The sequence below is a fragment of the Pelophylax lessonae genome (assembly GCF_965119305.1).
Source record: "Pelophylax lessonae genome assembly, chromosome: 2".
Classification (NCBI taxonomy): Eukaryota; Metazoa; Chordata; class Amphibia; order Anura; family Ranidae; genus Pelophylax; species Pelophylax lessonae.
The window spans coordinates 459498514-459526101 of record NC_138769.1 but is presented as its reverse complement, the minus strand read 5'-3'; the positions used below and the strand labels follow the sequence as shown (position 1 = coordinate 459526101).

General features: G+C 43.5%; 2 protein-coding genes across 3 annotated transcripts in view; one reads left to right on the top strand and one right to left on the bottom strand.

Moving 5' to 3' along the window:
• The window catches only part of OCA2 (OCA2 melanosomal transmembrane protein), a 524044-nt gene that overhangs the window by 458680 nt on the left and 37776 nt on the right, over window positions 1-27588 (top strand). For both annotated transcript variants that reach the window (XM_082246739.1, XM_082246738.1), the window contains one exon: window positions 4422-4515. In XM_082246739.1, the coding sequence (XP_082102865.1) occupies window positions 4422-4515 (94 nt within the window). The remainder of the gene's footprint in view (window positions 1-4421; window positions 4516-27588) is intronic.
• Window positions 2781-3302, bottom strand: LOC309546974 (NHP2-like protein 1). Its single transcript, XM_082246740.1, has one exon. The coding sequence runs from the start codon at window positions 3219-3221 to the stop codon at window positions 2835-2837; it is 387 nt and encodes a 128-aa protein (XP_082102866.1). The 5' UTR covers window positions 3222-3302; the 3' UTR covers window positions 2781-2834.

Here is a 27588-nt window from a genome sequence, read left to right as displayed (position 1 = left end):
CTGTGTAATCATTTTAACAGTAATGCACAGAATTCAATATTCCATACGCACTGTTGTGTTCAATGTGCAGCTTCAAAGATGGGTATATCATACTGAGTCTTTTTTTTTTTTTTCATCTTGATATTTTTTTTATCTTGGAACCATTTTTTATTTTTTATTTTATTTGTGATTGCTGACCTGCAGACCTTCAAATTAACACAGATTTTTCCACAATATACTGTATATTTCATAGTATACGAAACATTAAAGTATAACTTTGGGCAAACAACATAAAGCTCTCTTAAAATATTGTTTGCTGTTTTATCTGCCAAATAATATGCAATTCTTTAACAGCCAATCTTGTGATTACACAAATTTCTCACACAGCATAACCAGGCAGATAACACACAAAGTTCCTAATTAAAATAAACCCAATCTTTAGATTCTCCCAACCCTGAACATGGTATGTTTAAAAAGTTGCCATCAGTCTGTTTAAATTTGTAGCATTCTTTAAAAAATGCCTTAAAATTCTGCTTTGAGCCCCGGTTCACACTTATGCGATGCGGGAAGGCTGCGAATCCGCAGCCTGTTCCCGCATCGCAAACGCACCCCCGGCAGTTCACACTGCCATATGCGATACGCTGGGGGTGTCAATGTAATCTTAACGACACCCCCAGTTTGATCGCATATCGCAGTGCGATCTTGCAGTTCGCACAGGATCGGATCGCACAAGTGTGAACCGCAGTGCGATCCGATCCTGATGCGGCTGCCAAAAAGGGTCCTGTGCGTGTTTGCTGCGGGTGCGGTGCGAATTTAGCCATACAAAGTGTATGGCTAAACTCGCACTGCACAGCCGATCTCATGTAATGAAGGAGCAGTGCGCTCCGACATTACATGCGAACGCCGCAGCCGCAGTAATGTGAATCGAGGCTAAAGGTTCTTGTTGAGGCATTTCCTAAATAGTGTTTGAGAGGCAACTATATCTCTCTTTTTGCCCTCAACACATGCTCCTTTTGATGGTTATGAAATTAATTTCATCACTGGTATTTATTTACTGCAAAAAGGTGTCCGATAATATAAAGGCAAAGTAATATATTCAAACACTAGCAGCGCTATAAAAACGAACTGAAGAATAAAATCCAAAGTCCTTAAATTGATATTTCCAGGTCATGTGGTAGGTTGGTTAGACACAATCCTTTATCCCAGGAAGGGTGTGAGGGGTCCTGACCGTAGCACCAGATTTCCACCACCACTTTGTGCACCCCCCCTATTCTTAAAACTCACCAGAGGATGGTGAATCAAGATCCTTCAAGGGACTCCACCACTAGATTACAGCATTGGACACTGGACCACTTTTCCTCTATTAGCTGTACAATCTCCTGCGTTGCCAACAGACCATGTAAGTGAACAGAGTGGGGCAACAATAGTGTAATTCCGCCAATGACGTTTATTAAACACAAAAAACAACAAACTGTAGCCCCTCTCCCCTCAGGATGTCTACTTACAGGAGGTAGCATATAGTGAAGGCATTGAGTAGAAATGTAAAATCCGCTGGATCACTCTGTACCAAACCTTGTACAATCTGGAAAGAGCTCCGGCGTGTATGTAGATGTCCTTATGCGACCGCGCACAGCGGGTCTGACGCGTTTCGTCCTCCGACTTCCACAGAGAGCCCGGGATAAAGGATTGTGTCTAACCAACCTACCACATGACCTGGAAATATCAATTTAAGGACTTTGGATTTTATTCTTCAGTTCGTTTTTATAGCGCTGCTAGTGTTTGAATATATTACTTTGCCTTTTAATATTATCGGACACCTTTTTGCAGTTGATCATTTCTTTTATAGCAGCTGCTTTGACGTCAAGTCGGTATTATTGATTTTATTATTGTGCCTTCTTATTCATTTTAGCGCAGGGTGAGTGTATTTATGAGATTGTTATTTTCACATATTTATCACTCCTTATTGTTCACACTGGTATTTATTTATTTATTTTTTTCATTTCTGTTATATTAGGGCATTGCACTATGTTCTAATAAATAAAACATGATTAAAGTAAAAATGAGCAATTCTTATGGTTCTGTACAAATTAGTTCAATTTGATATATCAGAGTCCCTGGCTGTCATAAAAGACTCTTGGCATTCCTTCAGTTTCCACTGGTAAGAGCTACAGAGCTGCAAACGTATCCATCTTTTTAGGTCTCTGAAGGGGGAGTTTACATAATTAACATAACCAATAAAAAGGTCAGAGGAGTGTGCTGTTGGTGCTGGAGGGTGTTTTATGATTCTCAGCAGACACACCGTAATGGCAATTGAATTTGTATAACTATATCTATATTTCTATATTTCTGAATGAGAGCGTTTCACAACCTGATAGCCAACATATTATTAAATATAATGAAATAATGATTCACTATAGACCAAATAAGATAAATGGAATACGTAAATCATTTTAGACAACAAAAGTATTCCATTAGCCTCCTGGAGTTTATAATATAGGCATGCTTATCGATTAAGTGATCATTTTCATATACATTAGTATACCCACTTTTTTTTTTTTACATGTAGATTTTTATTTAAAAAAATACATATAATACAAGATAGCATTCATGAGCAAAGAGATTTCCTGAAATTTTTCTTTAAGCATTTTCCTTTCTTTAAAAGCCAAAATACTTTACATTTTTTTAACATTCAGTTGTAAGCATAAATATGTTACCACGACAGAAAACAGTCAGGGAGGTTTTAAAGGAGTCGCTGTTAATCTAGGTACTCCTTTTGGAATTCGTAATACATAAGCAAAAAAAAAATGTACACTGCATAACACTGCACTGTGCCATCTGTCATTTCATTGGGGGGATTACACCAGCAGTCTCTCTATAGCTTGCTGGACACTTTGAATCTGGGGTTTTAACTGGGAACCTTCCTTAATAGTAACTGCACATGCAACAACTGGTCTTGAGACACCACAGGCTCTTCCCAATGCTTGCTTAGAGCACACAAAGACATAGGGGTCATTCTTATCCTCGCAGAGAAGAGGAAGGTGAAGAATGATTTCAAGTGGTTCTGCATCAGCTGCCATTACAATGAACTCTGCAATTCCTCTGTTTAATGTTTTTGTAGCTTCATTGGCTCCTTTGCGAAGCTGCTTGTAATTGGAAGCCTGCTGTACCAGATCTAGAAGAGTCTTTGTAAGTTGAGCATCGACCAATGGATAGGCTTTGGGGTTCACTTCTGGTTCAGTCATTTTACACCCGGGTATGAAGTCGTCTAGTCCCCTCGGCCCGGAAGCTTCACAGAGGAAAATCGAATAAACGTCTGTACAGCAATGCAGCAACAACGTGTTTTCCAGTATACCCACTTTTTATGTTGGGATCTCTACAACAGGAGTTATGGATTATGGATAGAGTTGAGGGCTTGAGGTGTACTAAAGTTCAGTCTACAGAACAAGATGAGTATATGCTGAACATACAGGATTATGACAGGCTATTTGCAATAGCACTGCATTAGGAGGCTTTGCAGGCTCTATGTTCCCTATCTGCATGCCATCCAAATGAACTGTGTTATGTAAATGTGTTTAGGCCCCTTTCACACTGGCAGAGTCTGCCAGCAGATCCACCTGCTCAGCAGGGGATCTCTCCACTGATCCCTGCCAAGCAGGCGGATGACAGGTCTGTGTCTACTCTGCTATGCAGACACAGCCCACTGTTCTCTACTTGGCTGTTGGATGGAAATTGACTTTTCTGTCTTTCTATCCGAATGTCGTCCAATATGATCTGCCAGATGGATGGGGAACGGATCCCCATCCATCTGTTTTTAGCGGACAGGATCGTATGTCATCAGGTGTCAGGGGACACATGTCTGCTGACATTCGCCACTCCATAGAAAGCAATGGATGGTCCAAAAAACTTGACAGGTGGACCTGATCGGTGCATCAGTGTGAAAGGGGCCTTAAGCTGGACTTTTATTTTCTCAATGTACACCTCTCTGTTACAGACTTAATTAAATCTAACTGTTCTGTTACCAACTTGTGTATTTTGGGTGAAATGAAGGTGGCACTGTGTGCAGTGTTACTTCCCCATTCTCTCTGCTCAGTTATAGGTCTTCAGATCTTATCACCACATTTCTGTAAGACAGTAAGCAATGGAATGTTTGTTCAACTGAACACCGAAAATACATTTTTTTTGTGGGAAAGTGTTTGAATGTCTGCTAATTTTTTTATTACTGCCTGTTCTTCTAGTGTTTGTGACAACCACATCATGCATATTTTGTACAGGTGTCACTGGGTGAAGTAAGGTAAGATATCTCTAATGGACTCTTAGACAGAAAAAGAAACCTGGTTGCAATGGATACCTTCGGGGAAAAACATTTTTTATGTCTGCCTACATAAAACAGAAACCCTCTTAATGAATATTTTTGTATTTTTTTTTTTTATTTTTCTATATAGGAAATGGAACGTTGATCGGGGCATCAGCAAACGTTGTATGTGCTGGAATAGCAGAACAACATGGCTATGGGTTTTCCTTCATGGAATTTTTCAGGTAGCATTTGATTTATAATAAAAAAACTGCTCTGCTCTACTAATAAATTAAACAGTGGGAGAGATTTACTAAAACTGGAACACACAGGATCTGGAGCAGCTTTGCTTAGTAACCAATCAGCTTCCAATTACGCTTTGGCAATACAATCTAGAAGCTGATTGGTTAATGTGTACAGCTGCACCAGATTCTGTGTACACCAGTTTGACCAAACCCCCCCCCTCCCCCCAGTGTATAAAAATAAAACCATATGTTATAATGCAAGAGTGATGCTCAAAGAAAAAACTTAAAGGGATTGTAAAGGAAGAAGGTTTTTTTTCTTATCCTAATGCATTTTATGCATTAAGATAAAAAAAAAAGTGTGCAGCAGCCTCCCTCAGCCCCCCTAATACTTACCTGAGCCCATCTTTATCCAGCGATGTTGCAGGATTGTCTCAGCTGCCAGGAACTCCCCTCCTCATTGGCTGAGACAGCAGCATGGCGCGATTGGCTCCCGCTGTTGTTAAAGTCAGTCAGCCAATCAGATGAGAGGGGGGGCCGGGTCGCGTATCTATGTCTGAATGGACACAGGGAGCTGTGACTCAGCTCGGGTGATCCCATAGCAAGCTGCTTGCTGTGGGGGCAATCAACAGGAGGGAGGGGCCAGGAGCACAAAAGAGGGTCTAGAGAAGAGGAGGATCCGGGCCACTCTGCAAAACCAACTGCACAGAGCAGGTAAGTATAACATGTTTGTTATTTTCGTTTTTAAAAAAAAAGAGATTTTATAATCACTTTAAGGTTTAAAAATGACATACAAACAGCCCCCGAGTGCTCTATGTAAACAATCAGTGCTTCTTCATACAATCTTGCTAGCCTGCATGTAGTCATGAACACTGGGCTCCACTCCACAAATGCAAAGTAATAGTCCTCAGTGAATATACATTATTTTGTTCTTGTAATCTATTCTTACTCCTTCATGCATTTTATGCTGATTTGCATAAAACCATGAAACACCATGCTTCACTCCACATGTATGCACTAAATAATTCACAAGAAGGTATTGACCTTAAACTTAAAGGTCTACAATTAAACCGCTGGATGTTTTTTTCTTACCCTGCAAGGTAATGTCATAATGTGCTAGCACTAGCACAATATGTGAAACTTACCTTAAACCGTAACTCTTCCAGCGCCGAGATGTCAGCGCAGCAGGGGCTCCCATCTTGCTTCCGGGGTTTGCGGACTCTGGCTCTGTGACTGCCCGGAGCTGCGAAGACGTCACTCCCACGCATGCGCACAGGAGCCGCCGGTTATGGCACAGGGCTCTGAAGGAAAGTACGGTTGGTTATTCCTTCAGAGCGCATGCACCAGTCATTGATGTCACTGGCAGCATGTAATGTAAATATCTCCTAAACAGCGCCCATTTAGGAGATATTTACCTTAATATAGGCTTCCCTATAGGTAAAAGTTACTGATCACACTTTACTTGCACTCCTGAAAGTTGTAATGGCTCCCCCAACAGTCTCTGATGTGCCAGGTTTAGAAGAATTCAAAAAGCAAAAGTGTACCATAGTGTAGTATACAGAGAAAAACTTTGGAAAAAAATAGAAAAATACTTGCCCTGTACTTGTATATACCAGTAGATAATAATGCCAGTGTAGAATAAATCCAGACCTGAAATGTGTATTCCTTTCCCTGTCACCAGGGCCACTGGAACAAGGGTCCCCACTGGAAAATATCCCCACTATGTTTGTTCTGGGGACAACCCAAAATGTGGGCTTTGCTTTTACTTTCATTTTCCGCACTAATGTTAAATACGACTGATAAAGAGGGTAACTCTCCCTAACAGGGACACATACAGCAATAAAAACCTGACAGGTCTAATCTTTTTCCTACCTATGTAAAACCAAAAAACGTTTTGCTTTTAGTTATGCTTTAAAGTGATATTAAGGCTTCCCTTTTTTAAATTAAAATAAACATATATTTACCTGCTCTGTGCAATGGTTTTGCACAGAGCAACCCCACTCCTTCTCTTCTCAGCTCCCCCACTGGCGCTCCTGGCTCCTCCCCCCACCGAGTATCCACATAGAAAGCTATTTTCTTTGGGGGTACTTGTGTAGGTTCGCTCCTGAGCCACCCTGTCTGTGTCTATTGAAGGTCCCCACTCCCTCATCATAGCTTTAGATTGACATGAGTGGGAGCCAGTGGCTCCAGCTGCTATCAATCTGCCCAGTGAGGAGGTACAGAGTCCCTAGATTCATGTAATCTTGCAATACCCTGAGCAAATACCCACCCCAACTAGACTATTTAAAGACTAAGTCTACCTTTAAAAACAAATAAATGTACAGTGGGTACGAAAAGTATTCAGACCCCCTTAAATTTTTCACTCTTTGTTATATTGCAGCCATTTGCTAAAATCATTTAAGTTCATTCTTCTTCCCCATCAATGTACACATAGCACCCCATACTGACAGAAAAACACAGAATTGTTGACATTGTTGCAGATTTATTAAAAAAGAAAAACTGAAATATCACATGGTCCTAAGTATTCAGACCCTTTGCTCAGTATTTAGTAGAAGCCCCCTTTTGATCTAATACAGCCAGGAGTCTTTTTGGGAAAGATGCAACAAGTCTTTCACACCTGGATTTGGGGATCCTCTGCCATTCCTCCTTGCAGATCTTCTCCAGTTCTGTCAGGTTTAATGGTAAACGTTGGTGGACAGCCATTTTTAGGTCTCTCCAGAGATGCTCAATTGGGTTTAAGTCAGGGCTCTGGCTGGGCCATTCAAGAACAGTCACGGAGTTGTTGTGAAGCCACTCCTTCGTTATTTTAGCTGTGTGCTTAGGGTCATTGTCTTGTTGGAAGGTAAACCTTCGGCCCAGTCTGAGGTCCAGAGCACTCTGGAGAAGGTTTTTGTCCAGGATATCCCTGTACTTGGCCGCATTCATCTTTCCCTCGATTGCAACCAGTCGTCCTGTCCCTGCAGCTGAAAAACACCCCCACAGCATGATGCTGCCACCACCATGCTTCACTGTTGGGACTGTATTGGACAGGTGATGAGCAGTGCCTGGTTTTCTCCACACATACCGCTTAGAATTAAGGCCAAAAAGTTCTATTTTGGTCTCATCAGACCAGAGAATCTTATTTCTCACCATCTTGGAGTCCTTCAGGTGTTTTTTTTAGCAAACTCCATGCGGGCTTTCATGTGTCTTACACTGAGGAGAGGCTTCCGTCGGGCCACTCTGCCATAAAGCCCCGACTGGTGGAGGGCTGCAGTGATGGTTGACTTTCTACAACTTTCTCCCATCTCCTGACTGCATCTCTGGAGCTCAGCCACAGTGATCTTTGGGTTCTTCTTTACCTCTCTCACCAAGGCTCTTCTCCCCCGATAGCTCAGTTTGGCTGGACGGCCAGCTCTAGGAAGGGTTCTGGTCGTCCCAAACGTCTTCCATTTGAGGATTATGGAGGCCACTGTGCTCTTAGGAACCTTAAGTGCAGCAGAAATCTTTTTGTAACCTTAGCCAGATCTGTGCCTTGCCACAATTCTGTCTCTGAGCTCTTCAGGCAGTTCCTTTGACCTCATGATTCTCATTTGCTCTGACATGCATTGTGATCTGGAAGGTCTTATATAGACAGGTGTGTGGCTTTCCTAATCAAGTCCAATCAGTATAATCAAACACAGCTGGACTCAAATGAAGGTGTAGAACCATCTCAAGGATGATCAGAAGAAATGGAAAGCACCTGAGTTAAATATATGAGTGTCACAGCAAAGGGTCTGAATACTTAGGACCATGTGATATTTCAGTTTTTCTTTTTTAATAAATCTGCAACAATGTCAACAATTCTGTGTTTTTCTGTCAGTATGGGGTGCTATGTGTACATTCATGAGGAAGAATGAACTTAAATGATTTTAGCAAATGGCTGCAATATAACAAAGAGTGAAAAATATATATATATATTTACAGGAAAAATCTTATGAGCCTGTAAAGCATTGCACCCACTATTAATGATCCTGCAAACTATTCCTCCAGCTCCCTGCCCATACTGATTTACGGACTTCCAGTTATTTAGCTGGAGGAAGTGCCAATGGGCTACACATGCAGTTATTACTGCACTTATAATTTTTTTAGAAGTCTGTCCTTCGTGGCAGATGGGACTTTTAGTCAATGGAATACAAGTGCAGCTGCAGGGGGAGGAGGGGTCCACTTGGAACCAAATCACATTTTGCACCCTAAATAAAAGTGTAACGTGCTGTAAAAGATGGATAGCCTTGTGAACCAGTGAAGGTTTCACCTTGGATGTGGGAAAACCACCACCTCCTTTTGGCCACTGAAGGCCACGCTCTGCTTAGTGTAATAGCATGTAGTGTTGAGTGCATGAGCCTGGGTTCGATTTTTGGACCATTCTTTATTTTAAATTCTGGAAAATGTTAACTTTATACCTAATCCTATTAAAGTCAATTAGGGATGAATCTGGAAAATTTAATTCTGGCCATTTTCAAGTCTAATAGGCAAGGTATTGTAAAAAAAAGAGCATGGGGAGCTAAGCACTGTCCAGGATGATATGCAGCGATGTAAAAAACTATTAAAAGGTGTTGCTTAGTAGGGATGGGCTCCTATTTTTTTATGTGACTTCAAGGGCAACATTGGACAAACACTAATGCTTTCAGTTATATGCTTGATAGAAGCCTATAAGCTGTATGTGGTGCTATCTAACACTACAGTTTTTACAGACTGCATCAGTGATGCTGCATGCTGGCATTACATAATTTGCATGTCTAATTTTGTTTTTACATTGTTGCTTGGTTTATAATAGCAGCAGCAGCATCCCAATCTGATTCATTATCATAATCAGGAAAAAAAATGCTTATTTAGGTAGTTGTAGATATGACACCTGATTATTATTTTTTTTTTTTTTTTTTTTAACAGCAGCAACAGGTATAAATTGACCATCGGAAATAGCAGCCACAACAGATCTAAAAGTTATAGGAAATTGTACATTACAACCAAAAAAAGCCTAAGCCTCAATCATAGAATGAAATGGCCAAAGGCAAAACAGTTTGATAGTATAGTTTGTAAACTTCATTTTTTTGCAGAACCACACAGCATTTCCAAAAGGTTTAAAAAAATATTAAAACAAAGTACACCAAACACTTTAAACCGAAATCCCACATTCTCCAATTCCCATCTCCCATCCCCGTATCTCCAAATTGTTCCAAAAATGTTTAAACGAAAGACCTGAATATTGTTTGGACCTTTTTGGTTAAAATAGACTAGCATTAGGACAGTACCCAAGCACTTAAATAGGCATTAAATTAAAAGATATCTGCAATGTGGGCCTCTGCTGCCTGCAGTGTAATAACATTGGTAAAAGTACCAGTATTTAAGTACCACATGCTTAAGAAAATACATTAAGAAGTTGGTTAAAGCAGCACCTCACTGAGGTCAGCAGCAAAGGCCCCTACTCATTGTCAGAACAAGATCCTCGAGCACGCAATGTGAAAAGACCAGAGCACATAGAGCTGTTATGTGGTGCTATTTTGTTGCCCTGTTTGCACTCCTCATTCCTCACTTTACAACCCTCCCCCCCAACAATATTGACCATCTACAGTACATCCAATGCAACATATGCAGCTTCAAGCAATAGTGAGGATCAGTCCGATGCTGCATCCACCTAGGTAAATATGAATATCAGAAAAAAAAAAAAAAAGAAACCCATACTTCTCTTTTAAAGAGGAAGCAAACCCTTCTCTGCAACTTTTACCTATAGGTAAGCCTATGATAAGGCTTACCTATAGGTACTGTAAATATCTCCTAAACATGTACCGTTTAGGAGATATTTACCTTAAATTCAGCCAGTGACATCACTGGCGCATGTGCTCTGAAGGAAAGGCAGGTACAGCATACACGTTGGCGACTCCTGACTCTTCATTTTGCAAAACATTTTGTAACCCTTGGAAAAGACAACCAGAATGGTAGGTTGAGTTGAGGCAGGGATTAGTGACGCAATCCCTCTGGTGTTCCTCTTGGAGCACACCCTGTGTGGTCCAAAACACATTCTATTTCATCCTGTTTTCCATAGCTACCATTAGATTTAAGAAATCTGGTGGCCGGCTCCACTGCACTAGAGGCATAGTTGCAGGAGAAACAACAAAGCGCGAGGGCTTCCCATCCTCACACAAGTTGGCTTTGGTTGGGCCACTTGTTCCTGACACAGGCTAAGCTGGCCTTTGTATGCTGCTATTTTTTTAGCGTTCATATATTTACATTTTCTAATTTTTTATTCACACTTATTCAACACTTTAAGACAAAGTTAGAAAAAGCAAAAACATGACCTTTGATAGTGCTGAGAGCCAAACACTGGCCCCTCTCAACCATTTTACCTCTTGCCAACAGTATATTTTTTGTATATTATTTGTTTAGAACAAAATGTAAAATTAACATTATAGCCTCTTTCACACTGCCGCTCCGTTTTTTTCCTCCGCTCCGGCACTTTTTCTTTTTTCACGGACACGGATGACATTTGTCATCCGCTCCGTATGTCCGCATATCATCCCATCCGTTTGCGGATGATATACGGACATAATGTATGTCTATGGGGATTGCGGATGTCAGCGGATGACACCGCTGACATCCGATTTTGCATCCGTTCCGTTTTTTAAACGGAAGAAAAATAGGGTTCTGTTCCGTTCCAAAAAACGGAACAGAACTGAAAGGACACAAATCGGATGTCAGCGGATGGTCATCCGCTGACATCCGCAATCCCATTGACAAGCATTATGTCCGTATATCACCCGCAAACGGATGGGGTGATATATGGACCTACGGAGCGGCCGTGTGAAAGAGGCCTTATACAGTATATCTTTTTCAAATGTTAGGAAAAAATGTTGGGTTATTTTTTTCTTTTAGTCTGTTCCTGCCCAGGTCAAATAAAGACAGTGGCGGAGAGAGCAAGGCTGTAAATTGCTTACAAGTAATTACATTTATTAACTTTTGGGTGTCCTGGCTGAACCACTGGTGAGAGGGGGTACCACATACACTGGAGGTACTAGACTACTCTGCTTCATGTGCTATGCAAGAGAGGGTCTTCCAGAAGTGAGGTAAATTTGTGACTGAGAAGCTGCATTTTAATAACCTAAGTTGAGGGTGCTCAGTTCTGAAGGAGTATCTCTACATAAGACAACATACAGACGGGATCAACCAGGTGGGTTTGTAATTAAGGAAGCAAAATTTCCATATACAGAAATAACTTGGCCCCTAATAGCTGTGTGTGCATAAAGTTTGCACTAGGCTCTATTTTAAACCAGATCCTCACTAGCCATTTTAAAATGTAAATGTCAGCAGAGTAGCATTTGTTTGCTTGAAAAAGCCCCCCAAAATAATGTTGTCTTACCTAATTATTTGCACTAGGCCTTAATTAAGAGGACACACAACAGCCATTTTAAAATATGGATTTATTCACATAATAAAGCCCCAAAAATATTGTAGTGCCTGTGTGCAGAGTTTTAAATTGTTTGCACTTGCCCCCAGTTTGAACAAGATCCCCAAAATCCATTTTAAAATATAGCAATTGACACTAAAATGTCATTTAATCACAGAGAAAAAGTCCAGGGTTCATTATTTTCACTAGGTGTCATTTTCATCCCCAACAACATTTATTTTTAAATCTAGATTGCAGTGTCATTTATTTGCAGAAAAAAAGTCCAAGAAATTGCTGTGCCTATGTGGGCAGTCGTACATTATTTGCACTAGGCCCCAATTTAAACAGGACCCTCAACCTCCACTTTTAAATTTAGAAATCCATATTCTAGTGTAACTTATTAGCAGAAAAAAAGCCCTAGAAATTGTTGTACTTACGTGCGCCATCTTAAATTATTTGCCCTAGGCTCTAACTTGAACTAGACCCCCAGCATCTATTTTTAAATCTAAAAATCAACAACATAGCGTAGCACATTTTTCTCACTGCATGACTGGTAATGGCTGCTTTGGTGGTAAACAATCCCATATGTTGCCCTTTTTCTAAACTATGAACAGCTAGAGTTTGGGTCGAAACCTATGTTTCACCTGAAGCTCATCCTTAATAGCAGGTCCTGCTGAGTTGATCCCAGTGGACACTCTTCAGCTTAACCTTCGCCACTGGCCATAGCTGGTGGTTTCCTAGAATAGACGCAAGGAACACACTGGGCCACAGATGAGCAAGTTTAGCTTTCTTTTCCATTTGTGAGTGCATTTATTCAATATTTTATCCAGGTAGCTACACCATATTGGTGCACTCTGTTCTGTTATTTTGTCTCCAGTACACCACACTGAACGACGACTCAATGTGAGCAATTTTATTTCCTTTCTATTCACCTTTTCCACTCTCCTGACTGGCAAGTAAAAGTCTGTTTTATGCAGAAATCTCCTTACAGACACTTGCATCTATCCATTTAAGGCTAAGGGATGCATCTAGAACAATCTAGAAGCATGCTATTCTTGGAAAGAATGAAAATAAGTTAAAAAAAAACCTGTTTTCGAAGAAACATGTGAGCTCGCCATTGATGACCACCTCTGATATAATTCTAGTTGTCAGCCTGAACCTCTTGCTTTTTAATATTTGGAGTCACTGACAAGTATGCAGATAACATACAGTATGCCTTTTCCCTGACTTTTCTGACCTGCATACCTGTTCAAAGTCAGCAACTCAGAAAATTATTCAAGCCAATGTTTATTTTGCGAGCGCTGTCTGATGATAGAGGCCCTTTGCTTTCCCACTTCAGTATCCTAAAACCAACTTTTCAGTGTTTGTTTTCTCTACTTTCCATCACTCATGAATGTGATCCTGGTGTCCCTTTTTTTCCTCTGAAAAGCAAGCATTTTACTCTTTCAGATGGTGTACCATAGCCTCAGATTTAAAGCTTCTGAACATCAGTTTCACTGTGATACTGTTGTCAGCTTGCCCAGATAATTTACTTGTTGAAGAAATGATTCAGTCACATCACTGCTTTAATACAGAATCATCTAAAGCAATAGTGTCCTAGATTTATTATTAAACGATACTTATCAGATTATACAACTAATAGCGGATACTATTCAGAGATGTCTACCTTTAGCTTGGCAAACTATGGTTTTAATTACAGTTATTTTACTGGTGTCTCAAAAAATGAACACCATGTGAATAGTGTTCTGGCTCTGCTGTAGGAACCTCTAATATCCAACAATTTTTTATTAAAATATAAAATGACACGAACAATGATTCTATTTGAGGTTCAAAAGTGCTTTTCTTTTCCTCCCAAACTGGCAAATAATGAAGCATTGGTAGTATCTGCAGGGAATTGCAGAATCAGCTGGATGTCTTTGTTTAGTTATATGCCATAAGCTATGATTGATATTCGGGGAAACAAAATGTTCACAGAAACCATTCTAGGCAAGTTATAATTTGAATCCCATCAGCGTCTTTATATGTAATTCAAGGTGTATTAATATGTGCCTTTTAAAATGTACACTCTGCTATCTCAAAAATGACAGATTGTTTCAGTTCCTGAAATTTTGTGACACATACTTTCAACAAAATTGTTCACAGTAGGAAGTTCAATTTATCCCTTTTTGTGAATGGTGACCAATAAAGCATGCAAAGCAATGCTTTTAGTTGGTCCTGGCAATCCCACTTGCCAGAATTAATGGGATATCCCACTGTTGTTTTATCAGATAGCTTATACCATACATAAAATGTGTGAAATATTACACATGGGAATCCACAAACCTTTTAGAGGCTAACTTAAGAAGAAACAAGCACTTAATAGCATCCATTAGCATGTGTAAAAATACTGGGAACAAACAAGAAATTACTAAAGTATCAAATAAAATAAATGTCAATGATGCACTTACATTTTCTTTTGTATAATTTAATACTACCTTTGTAGATGAAATCGAAAATAAAAATACTGAAAAATTGTAAAGTTATATTTAAAATGGTAATTGTTTGTTGCTTAGGTATGTTTAGGAAGCATTACCTTTTGGTTTATTGTGCATCTCAAGCCAAAAAGTTTTTATGTGGAGTGGAGGAGTATTAGAATTCCTGTTGGATTTTGAAGCTATCCAGGGCTCTGTTAGAGAAATGTGTCCTCACTTCCTGTCCTTCTGACAACAGACAGGAAATATCTGCAACAGGTACACAGAAATAAAAATCTGACAGTCTTCCTATGCTAAAGAAAATAGTTTTAGTTTTTAGCTCCGCTACTGTTGGATGCTGTTAATGTCCAATGCTAAAATAGCATTTCAATAACTATTAGACATTATAAAATCCTTGTGTGTAATACATAAAACACACACATTTTGTATTTTTTGAAATCTGTATGTGTTGGAGGCACTCATATAGAAACAGCAATGCCTATTGTACTGATGTTTAGAGCACCTGGGAAACCTCAGCCACTAGATGGAGCTAACAATCAATAGCATTACATTAACCATTTCAGCTCCGGAAGGTTAACCCCCCCCCCCCTCATGACCAGGCCATTGTTTGCGATATGGCACTGCATTGCTTTAACTGAAAATTGTGCAGTCATGAGATACTGTACCTACAGTATATGAAATGTATGTCCTTTTTGATCACCTCTGTGGTTTTACATTTTTCGCTATAAACAAAAAATTCAGACAGTTTTTTTTATTTTTATATATAGATTTTTACTTTCTGCTATAAAACACATCCAATAATAATAATAATAATAATAATAAAAAAAAATGTAAAAAAATCAAATTTATTAAGTTTAGACCAATATGTATTCTGCTACATATTTTTGGTTAAAAAAAATCCCAATAAGCTTATATTGATTAGTTTGTTTTTTTCTGGATTGATTGGTTTATGCAAACATTATAGTGTCTACAAACTATGGGATATTTTTATTACATAGTTACATAGTTGGTGAGGTTGAATAAAGACAAAAGTCCATCCAGTTCAACCTGTGTAGATGTGTGTGGCTGTAATCATCTTGCATACCCCTGAATGTTCTGATCCTTGAGATGTACGTCTAAGAGTCTTTTGAAAGCCACCATACTACCCGCAGAAACCACCTCATGTGGTAGAGAATTCCACAATCTTGTAGCCCTAACATTAACGAACCCCCCACGTTGCCTGAGGTTAAAACGCTTCTCCTCTAATCGCATTGTATGCCCCCGAGTTCTCATGCAATCCCTTCGACTGAACAGCTTTTTTTCTAAGCCTAGATCCCCATTTAGATATTTAAAAATTGCTATCATGTCCCCCCTCAGGCGTCTCTTCTCCAGGGAGAATAAATCAAGCGATTGCAGACGCTCTAAATAATCAAGGTCCTCCAATCCCCTAATTAGTTTAGTTGCCCTTCTCTGGACTCTCTCCAGCTCCAACACATCCCTTCTGAGGACTGGTGACCAGAACTGGACCGAATACTCCAGATGAGGTCGGACCAGAGTTTTATAAAGTGGAAGGATTATAGTTTTATCTCTGGAATACATCCCTTTCTTTATGCATGCTAATATTCTGCTAGCCTTGGCAGCTGCCGCTTGACATTGCATGCTGTTGCCTAGTCTATCATCAACCAAGACTCCCAGATCCTTCTCCATTTTTGATTCTCCCAAGGGTTCCCCTCCTAACGTGTATTGTGCTTTTATGTTTCTAGTCCCCAAGTGTAAAACCTTACATTTCTCCACGTTAAACCTCATTTGCCATGTCTTTGCCCACTCCGTTATTTTGTCCAGGTCATTCTGTAGGATATCTGCTTCATGCTGTGCTGTTATTGTCCTGCCTAATTTTGTGTCATCTGCAAAAACTGATATTGAACTACTGATCCCGTCCTCAATGCTGTTTATGAATAAATTGAACAAGGTTGGTCCTAGGACTGAGCCTTGGGGGACCCCGCTTACTACCTCAGACCAGTCTGAGTATGTGCTGTTTATTACCACCCTTTGGATACGCCCTTTTAGCCAGTTCCGTATCCAAGAGCAAACCCTGCTGTCGATACCTGCAGACCTTATTTTATAAATTAAGCGCTTATGGGGAACTGTATCAAACGCCTTAGCAAAATCTAGGTACACCACATCCACTGGTCTGCCCCTATCTAGCTCACAGCTCACCTCCTCGTAGAATGTTAAGAGATTGGTTTGACAAGAACGCCCATTTGTAAACCCGTGCTGGTTACTACTGATGATGCTGTTGTTCTTAGCAAACTCTACGATATAGTCCCTTATCATCCCCTCCAGAAGTTTACGTACTACTGATGTCAGACTGACAGGCCTATAATTTCCCGGTATATGCCTCTGACCCTTTTTGAATATCAGAATCACGTTAGCTTTCCTCCACTCCCCTGGTACATCTCCTGTCCTAATACTGTCCGCAAAGATCAGGAACAGTGGTCTGGATATAACCTTACTGAGTTCCTTGAGTACTCTCGGATGTACGCCATCCGGGCCTGGTGATTTGGTTGTGTTGAGTTTATCCAGCCTTTCCCTGATTTCCCCCTCTGTTAGGGGAAATCAGGGAAAGGCTGGATAAACTCTTGGATGGAACTTTTATTTATTTTTTTTACTAGTAATGGCACCAATCAGTGACTTATAGCGGGATGTGACTTTGTGGCGGACACTAAAAAATATGCACTGTCACTGTACTAATGACACTGGCAGGGGAAGGGTTCACCTCAGGGGTGATCAAAGGGATAAATGTGTCCCGAGGAAGTGCTTACTGTGGGAAGGCAGAGATACGTGTTCCTGCTTAGCAGGGAAGACCTCTATTCTGCTTCTCTCAGGAACGATCGGTGGGTCCTGGCAGACATCAAGTCCGCAGGATTTGCTGAATGGCTCCTGCTGTGTCCAATCACAGTGGGAGTGGGTCGCTGGTAGCATGCCCCAGACCCTGAAGTGTAGAATCATGTACGTGATTCTGCACAGGATAGCTGCCTTGTCACCGTATATATACAGTATAAGGTCAGCAAGGGGTTAGGACCATGTGTAAACATCAATACATTAGATCCCCTTTTTCTATCAGGAGATCTACAATCAACTCCCAGGCTGGGCAATGGGCTGGATAATCTAGATCCAGTGGTTCCCCCCCTCTCCAGCCCAGCCAGGGAGCGCATGCAGACCGCGCATGCAGACCGCAGCTACACGCTAGGTCGGCCGCGATATAGCCTCATGGTCAGAGGCTGGCCCACGAGTTAAACATCTCACAGGGTCGCATACGACTGGGCTTGGGTCTGAGTTGCAACGGTTCCTTGGTCGACAGCACCCCTACTTCGGAGTTGTCTGGAGCGTTAACCACACCATGGAAGGGTAAGTACAGTCCTCCCTCTCCCCTTTCGGTGGTTTTCTTTGGGGTGGACACGGGTAACCTCCAGGGTTGGTCAGACTTGCCTGCTGGTTCCCTCCGCCCATGCGTAAATTCCTCACTGAGCTGGGCTTCTCCCACTCCCATTCCCCTTCTGGACTTAGGGTCTGGTGGGGGTCCCAGGGCAGAGAATGCAGCATAGACCCTAGGGGTCTCCCCCGCTATCCCCACTCTGTAATTGTCCTGGGATAGTGTGTGTCCTGCCATGGTAGTCTGGAGGGGTCCCAGTGTAGGAGACCACTAGGTGCATGGCCTGCTGTTTGCAGTGTAGGTATAGTGCAGTGGGGTCTCAGTGCAGAGACCGGTGCAGGGTGCACAGCAGTCTCTTCCCTAAGCGAGTGTCCTACCTTCAGGGGGGTCCCTTGCAGATGGTGCAGCATTGCAGATGGTGCAGCATTGCAGAGGGTGCAGGAAAGATCCTGGCAGCATGTTTCAGTGTTTTTAACTGATAGTGGCCATTTTCCCTTAGTCTGGCTGGTCTCTGGTTGGTGGCCATGTTTGTGTATCCCGATGATGTCACGGGGGCCATATTCCCTTAGTCTGGCTGGTCTCCAGTTGGCGGCCATGTTTGTGTAGCCGGATGATTTCATGGGAACCATTTTCCCTTAGTCTGGGAGATGCTGGAGACAACTGAAGCCTCGTGGGGATGCCAAAGCTCCTCCTTAGTTTTCTCTTCCTGTGCCCGGGACATATGAACAGGGATAGCGTCCATGCTGGGTTCGAATTCTCTGCACTCCTCCAGTCAGTAGGGTGAGTGTTTGGGGGTCCCTGTTATTACTATCTCTGCTAATGGGTACCCTGAGCCTTGACGGGATCCTTTAGTGGTGCCAAAAGATCATTTTTGTACTACAAGGTCTTCCTTTCCTTATGGAGCCTTAGGGTCACATCTTCCCCCACAGACCCCCTCATGGAGGTGGCGGGTCCCTCTGAACCCCAGCTTCTCATGGTTGCACTGATGGCGGACCTGCAGTTCTTAGTGTCCCGGGTGGAAGTGGCGTGTGGGCAAAGGCCCAGGAGGAAGCATCCCCCCCTGTCTTACCCTACTTAGGCTGTTTCATCCAATTCTAAGACTCATGCCACTGTGGACTTGGCCCTTCCAGGGGGGTTTATGGTCACTCCCCCTGATATTCCGATAGTGAGGATGATTCCTCCATAATTGCAGCAGTGAGCAGCGAGCGAAAAACCACTGGTAAATGCACTTATCACTGCAGTGCGTGAAACGGTAAAAATGGAGGATGCAATTGATGTAGCCATGGACGTGGCTGTGTCATTTGGTACGCACAAGTCACATCGTACTCCAAAGGTGAATCCCGATGTGCCTTATTTTGACAGGTTTTCCTGTAAGGAATGGAAACAACCAAAATCACCATCTGTGGTCCTCAAATGTTTTGCTGTATGTTTCCCTTTTGAGGATTCACTTTTAAAAAAGTGGACTAGTCCACCAGTGGTGGACCCTTCTGTTTCCAGGTTGAATAAAGCAATCATGTTCACAGTAGAGGAATCTCCGTCCTTTTAAGGACCCGGCTGACAAGAAGGCGGAAGCTGCGGCATGCAGCATGTTTAGCAGACCAGTAGGTCCATGGGCTGCAGTTTATTTGCGCTGCAGCTTTGGATACAGTTCCTGTGCTGTCCAAACTCTCTGTTTCAGTGGTGGTGATTAGACATGTGCTGTGGCTTAAGAATTGGTCCGCAGACTAAGCTTTTGAAAGCTCTAATTGATCTGCCCTTTCAACGCACATCAAATTAGTCTTCTACTTTGTGTGCCCAAATGTACCCAAGGTCTTCTATAATCCTAGCAATGACCCTGGAAAAAAGAAAATCATGCCCCCTCTTCACTATGACACACTAAGCACATTGCATTTTTTTTTTGTAATCAAGCAATGGGGTTTGACTCATGTACACAGGCTTACTGATTTAATAAAATGCACCTGATCGTTCATGTCTTTAGGTCGCTGTACACATCACATGGAAGGCTTCCCAGGCGGTGGAAATATGCCAGAATATACACTTGGTGGGCTCAGGGTACCAATGGTCAAGATCCCTAAGAATTCTAATTATTTCTGTGTCCCCTAATCGTTAAGAGCAACATTTTCTTGTGTTTTTATTTTTGATTTTGTCAATAATTCTGGATGATCGAACTTAAAATCTGAAGCTGCCTGATTCATAAAGAAGTTGAAAGTGCCTGCTATGAACTGCGGGGTTTCTAAATTCTAGCAAACTACATCCACAGGAAAAAGTATGATTAAATATTGTATTAGTACTCATTAATCTTAGAATGGTATGCTTTTCTCAGCAGAGACCAATATAGAAGGCTGTGTTCACAGTGGAGTCATTTAAGCTTGGCTGCTAAAAAAAAAAACCTCATGGTTCATTAAATTTATATTATGAAATCATATGCAATATTGCAATTCAGAATTTGCATAGAAGACCATTAAATAGTTACTCTTGGCTGCTCAGTGTTTGTTGTTGGTGGAACCTTGAATTCCAACTGCTTTAACTGCTTGGTTTCGGTTTATATTTTGGAAATGGTGTGCAATTAGTGCAATTAATTGTGTCTTGCATACATACAGATGGTGATGTTAACAAAGAACGTAGTACATACAAATTGGGTGCTGGCATAATACATTTTCATGGAATCCATTTGCCATTCCATAGCTTATGTGTGCAAAGAAAGACTCAATCTTGTTTTTGACCCAAGAGTATGATTGGAGCTGTAGGATGCCATAACAAAAGAAAACTATGGGTGTTTGTTGAAAGGCTTAAGTCTTGTGTTGACGGCATGTTTGACCTCATTTTTTTTTTCAATTTATTTGTTTTTCAAAATATACAATGCAGTTAGGTTAGTGGACACGGCCACCAAGTCATTAAGTCAACGAGACAGCATATGAAGATACAAATAATTGTACAAAGGAGTGGTCCCAAGTACACCAATATACCAGTGTTGCGTATAAGATCAGGATCCAGGCACTAATAGACTTAACATCCACAGAAATATAAGAGGAAGAAAAGGAAGAAGAGCAAGGCACATGCAAGATCAGAAATAGTGTATAACTGGTGGTGATAATAATTCTCAGGAGCCTAGGAAGGGTACCATGAGCTCCACAGCTTCCAAATAAGATCAAAGGCACAGAAGGATTTTTGTTACAAGGCTAGTGATTTTTCATACAAGAAATTATGTGCAGCATTTACAACCTTTGAGGGATTAGGAGCCAAGGTTTTTTCCTGTGTCTGGTAATAGTCAGTTTGGTAGATGGAGTCCCAGCCTGCCAACGAGTGTTGCAGGTCATTGGTGCACCCAGGCCTTGCAATGACGGAGATCCATCTGCAGAGATCCATCTTCGTCGGGATGTCTCAACTTCGGAACACCCGTGTGTTGCTAGCATCCCTTCCTGGCTAAAGGCACCCTCACTCAGGGTGGGAGGTGTTCCATATGGGAGCGGAGCTCACTATCCCTGGTATGGTGAGTGATGCTACCTCCGTGTCCCTGGAACAGTTGTCTTTGGGGTGTTATGTGGGCCCACTCCTGGGGGATGGCATATATGTTATGTGGTATCCCCCCTCCTGGCCATTTTGTGTGGCCCCTTCCTCCCTTCCCCGCTGGGGGCGCAATGTGGTATACACTGCTATGGATGGGGTGTGTTGGGGCTTAGTGTATTCTTGGGGGTATTTTAAGGTTCCCCGTGGTTTCGGCCGCCATTTCGGGTGAGGGCATGCTGTTTTGGCGTCTTTGTTTGGGCAGCAGCCATTTTGCGAGTGCTTCCTCCCATTTGTTTCTATTAGGCACCATAATACTGTGGCTCAGGGCATGCATCGGCCTCTAGTGGGAGTAAGAGCACATGAGGTCACTTCCTTTTTCATTTCTCTTTACTGCAGCAGTTTGTGTGGAGGTCTGGGCAAGTACACTGTGTGGTGATTTTTGGCTGTTTTTTCTGGAATTTTCCTGCAAAACTGTTACTTTCTGTATAGCTGTTTTTAAGGGGTCTCCCCCGGCGGTGCAGATTTGCGGTGTGGACTGCAGGAACCACCGTTTTAAAGGGGCCAATGTCCCAAAATGAAAAATTTACTAATGTCCCAAAATATTTTTTATTGCAAAATGGAGTCCCAGGATAACAAATTCACCGCAGACCTGGTTGGTCCTTTAGGAACCCCTGAATCCTCTTCCATGGCCTCCTTATCCGCTGCACTGGTGACTTTGGCGTCCAAGGTGGATCTGCTGATGTCTGAACGCACTTCTCATAAACGGCCGATGCCCTCTCAGTCTTCTGACTCAGAGCCTGAATTGGTTGCCACGGACAACGTCCCCCCTGAGGGATCCCAGTCCTCTCATTGGAATGGGGAGGAGGAGGTGTCCTCCTCCACTGCGGCGCGGGAAAGGCGCTGTAGTGGATGCACTCATTAGCTCAGTCAAGGAGACTTTAAATCTTGATGATGAGCCCATCCAGTCAGGTAAGCGGGTGTCCGTCGGGACAGGTTTTTCCTTGCCCCGAGGAGTTTCACGAAACCGTGAACGATCAATGGCGTCGCATCAAACATATGCTGGCGGTGCCTAAGCGCTTTCAATACCGTTATCCCTTTGCGGATCCAGTCGACAATCGCTGGATGGTGTAACCAAAGGTGGACCACACTGTTTCTAGTTTGAATAAACTCACGTTGATGCCCGTGGAGGACTCCCCGGTGTTCAAAGACCCGGCGGATAGGCGTGTGGAGACGCTTTCCCACCACGTGTATTTGGTGGCGGGCTCCCTGCTCAAACCTGTGTTCGCTTCGGTGATGGTTTCTCAAGCGGTCACGGAATGGTCCAAGGTGCTTAGGCGCACCTTAGTGGCGGAGTCGGTCTCTCTGACTGCCCTTGACCTGGTGGATCAGATGGCCCTGTGATGCGGCATTGGATGAGGCTCCTTTGGTTGCAAGGTTATCTGCGGTTGGGGTCGCAATCCACCGCATTATTTGACTAAAATCTGGTCGACTGACCATGCTTCCAAGAAGACTGTCTGATGTCCCTTATGTGGATAATCTACTTTTTGGGGATACCTTAGATGAATTGATCAAAGGTCTTATGAGTGGTAAGAGTACCCTTTTGCCCCCAAGCCTCTAAAGGTAAATCACCCCGCACTAGCCGGGGTCCTTCTTTCAAAGCTCATCATGGGTCCTTTCATGCCTCAGGGGCACAGGACAAAGGTAAAACCTTCAAGGCCTCAGGCAGTTACAAGAAGCCATGGTCTGAGAATCCCAAGGCCGGTCAGTCCAGTGCGGCGGCCCAGTCTTCCTCCTCCTGAAGGGACACCCTCACCCGTTTCAGGGGTGGGAGACGTCTGCGTTACTTTCAGGAACCCTGGTTGTCCCAAATCCGGGACAGGTGGGTTCACAAACTGAGTCATTGAGGATACAAGATTGAATTTCAATCTCGCCCTGCAGACAGGTTCTTTCCATCAAATCTCCGTCTGGCTCCCAATAGTTTTAAAAATCTCAAGGGGGCGGTGCAAGATCTTCTTGCCCAAGGCATTATTGTGCCAGTCCCTCAGCGGGACAGGTTTCGCGGGTTCTATTCCAACCTGCTCACGGTGCTCAGAAAAGAGGGAAAAGTGAGTCCAATCCTGGACCTCAAGTCTCTGAACTGCTTTGTGCGGGTGCAGAAGTTCCGGATGGAATCCATCCGGTCGGTGGTGGCATTGTTGAGCCCGAGGGGATTTTCTGGCCTCCATCGACTTAAAGGATGCGTATCTGCACATCCCCATCTACGAAGGTCATCAGAAGTGTCTCCGCTTCGCAGAGGCAGAGGAGCATTTTCAATTTTTGGCATTACCCTTTGGTCTCGTTTCGGCTCCCAGGGTATTCACCAAGGTTTTGGCTCCGGTACTGGCTTTGTTGCTCAAGAGGGGGATTGCGGTCCTTGGTTATATGAACGACCTCCTGTTGAGGGCAAGCTCGTGTGCCACTCTGGTGGGCGATCTGGCAATCACGGTTCAGATGCTCCAGGAGTTCGTGTGGACCATCAACTTTCACAAGTCGATTGACCCCGTCATTTCAACTCAGTTACCTGGGGGTGGTCCTGGACTCCGCTCAAGCGAAAGTTTTTTTTCTCCCGGAGCAGAAACTTCAGCCCCTTCCGGGGCGAGATCAGGTCCCTCAGGGACGTCGATCTCTCCTCTCTGCGACCCTGCATGTGGTCCCTGGGTCTGATGGTTTCGGCCTTCGAATCCATCCCATATCAAAGAAGTTCTCTAAGGTAATCGAAAAGGATATGTTTGAGCCTTCTCACAAGGACGGACCTTTCATGGTGGTTCCTGTCACCCGCTCTGACACAGGGTAAATCTTTTTGGCCTCTACTGTGGACGGTGATCACCACGGATGCCAGCCTGTCGGGCTGGGGTGGAGTTCTGGAAGGGCTTTGTGGTCGGCGGTGGAATCCTTGTCGATAAACGTCATGGAGCTCTGAACAATGAAGCTCTGCTTCTTCCATTGGACGACTCCGCTACAGGGTCACCCGGTTCGTGTTCAGACGGACAACGCCATGGCGGTGGCTTATGTCAATCACCAAGGGGGCACCAAGAGTGCCCGGTGGCCAAGGAAGTGGCCGAGATCCTATTTTGGGTTGAGACGCACGTTCCAGCGATTTCAGGTGTTCACTTTCCGGGAGTGGAAAACTGGCAGGCAGACTATCTGAGTCGCCAATCCTTGGACCAGGGGGAATGGTCCCTGCATCTGAAGGTGTTTCGCCTCATATGTGCCCAGTGGGGGACTCCAGACGTGGATCTGTTCATGTCCCGTCTCAACAAGAAGGTGTGAAGGTTTGTGGCCAGAACCCGCGATCCTCTGGCGGACGCCACGGACATGTTGGTGGTGCCCTGGCACCAGTATCGGCTGATTTATGCCTTCCCTCTGATTCATCTGCTGTCCAGGTTCCTCCGCCGGTTGGCAACGAGTGCGGGTAATTCTAGTGGCCCCAGATGGGCCTCGTCAGTCTTGGTACACAGACCTCGTGCAGATGGCCTTCAAGCCACCCTGGCGGCTTCCGCTGAGAGACGATCTTCTGTCTCAAGGGCCGATCTTCCATCCTGCTTTACAGTCTCTGGCTTTAACGGCGTGGCTGTTGAAAGCCAAGTTTTGAGAGACTAGGGTATCTCAAATGCTTTCATTCCTACCTTACTGAAGGCTCGGAAAGCTACCTCCAGGAAGATTTACCATTGTGCCTGGATGGTATTTACTTTGCAGGGGAAGAAAAACGGAAAAAAAAAAAAAAAACAGGAAGAGTTTACTTCCTTTTTCAAACCTTCAATATCTTGTCTGGATGTCTGTTTTTCTCTTTGCTTTTGGCATATGTGGTGTCGTTATTCCAATATCAAAGAAGCTCTCTAAGGTTCTCAGAAAGAAGACTGTGGATGGCTGAGTCTGACAAATGATTTTGAAATGATCACCATTTCGACTGTAAGGAAACGTCTACATTTAGTGAAGGCTTTGAATGACTTCTACTTTTTTCAGGACTGGCTAATCTAGCAAAAGCAGCCCAAGGCCTGACAATTTAATGCTAAAACAATTCTCTAAGAATTCTGTCATTTTTATGATACAACAAAAAAGAGTATATATCTATAATATGCAGTGACTGCTCACATCTCAGCATAAATTCTCAATTCAGACAGGTATTTAGAAAATATTTTGTTGACCACATATAACTTGGTTTAGAGCAGGTGTGCAGCACAATATGCCACTTTACCAATAGCTACAATAATTTTATTTTTTATTAATACATTTTTATTTGATTTTCCAAAAAGATTTATATACAAACAAAACAAACAAAAAAGGAATTACACTTCCATTATATTCAGTGACTCAATACAATCAACCATTTCTATAATTTTCCAATAATTCCCATGAGTCATCAATGTTATGCTTGCTCAATTTCCAGGGGAAAACAAAAGGGGGAGGGAAAGGGAGGGGGGGGGGGAGAAAGGGTGCTGGCCATAGGTGGTGGATTACGTACAGTCCATGTTTCCAAACTCCGATATAGGCCTTTATTTAATTCTTATATCAATATCTACAATATTATATGCATGATTCCATTGCGGTCATAATCTATAATAATAAAATCCAAGTGTCTCTGCGTCCAGTTTCCCTGTGTCCGTGGGCTTGCGCTACTGCGCATGTGCCCCACGGACAGCTGTTGGAACACAGAGAGACTTCGAGCAGCCTGCGACACCGGCCAGTTCTCGGGGTCAATACTCCACGCTCTTGGGTCCCAGAGACTCCCAATTTTTATCAGCCGTAGGGAAGAGGCTCGGCTACCCTCGATAACATTTTGGGGTCTCCAGCACCTATGGTTTGCCCGTGACAGCACCCCAAAGGGACTGTGACCTAACCACGAGCTCACCGCGAGGTGACCGGGATTAACATGGCGTCTATGGTGGCGGGGGGGCTCGATTCTCGGGGTCACTACTCCGAGCCCATGGGTCTCCAAGACCCCAAATTTTTATCAGCCGTAGGGAAGGGGCTCGGCTACCCTCGATAACATTTTGGGGTCTCCAGCACCTATGGTTCGCCTGTGACAGACGCTCGAAGTTTAACATTGAAGTCTATAGGGAAACTTGGTCCAACTTGGCACGTCGCTGCTCCTAGCCCAAAGGTCCCCGAGACCCCAATTTTTTTCCAGATGTACCTGAGGGTCTTGGCTACCTACCATATTTTTTTGTAGCAGGCGCGATCTATGGCTCGCCCCATGACGGCACCCCAAAGGACCGTACCCTAACCGCGAGCTCACCGCGAGGTGACCAAGTTTAACATTGAAGTCTATGGCGGGGGAGGCCCGGTTCTCGGGGTCACTACTCCAAGCCCATGGGTCCCCAAGACCCCACATTTATCAGCCGTAGGGAATGGTCTCGGCTACCCACTATACAATTTTGGGCTCTCCAGCACCTATGGTTTGCCCGGGACAGCTCCACAAAATGACCGGCAAAACCCAGAAACTTTACCCGGAGACACTCAGGATTTAACATTGGCGTCTATGGGGAAACTTGGTCCACTTTGGCACATCCCTGCTCCGAGCCCAAAGGTCCTCGAGACCCCAAATTTTTTCCAGATGTACCTGAGGGTCTTGGCTACCATTTTTTTTAGTGTCTGACGTGACCTATGGCTCGCCCGGGAAAGCACCCCAAAGGGACGGTACCCTAACCACGAGGTAACTGGGATTAACATTGAAGTCTATGGCGGCGGGGGTAGGCCCGGTTCTCGGGGTCACTAATCCATGCCCATGGGTCCCAGAGACTCCAAATTTTTATCAGCCGTAGGGTGATAAATGTACAGCGAATTATATGTACATTCGGATTCTACTGCACTGTAATCCGTATTCCATTACATTACGTATTCCATTATTACATTAAGTACATTCGGATTCTACTGCACTGTAATCTGATCCGTCCCGATAGATGTGCAGAGATTGAGGCAGAATCTGACAATAGATTCTCTCCCCTCCTCCGCTCTCTATCTACCGTCGGATAGTGCATCCGACAAACTGGGCAGGTCAGTGTCGTCACCGCCAGCACAGCTGATCTGAGCAGTCAGCTGCAGTGACGTCAGTCAGTCGGATGCTCTATCCGACGGGGAGGCATTATCCGACACGACACCGGCAGTGGGATGACCGGGGCACCGGACATGTCTCCTCCGGATATGTGGACCGCCTGAAGGGCATGTCTCTGCTGGTGAGGGCCCAGAGCGACGATGAGTGACCGGAGGAGCAATACCGGCACCACACTGAGGGGGGCGCTACAGGGAGACTA

Bases quoted from the DNA above. Each gene is read 5' to 3' on its own strand.
- LOC309546974 (XM_082246740.1), bottom strand. From the start codon at position 3,221: ATGACTGAACCAGAAGTGAACCCCAAAGCCTATCCATTGGTCGATGCT.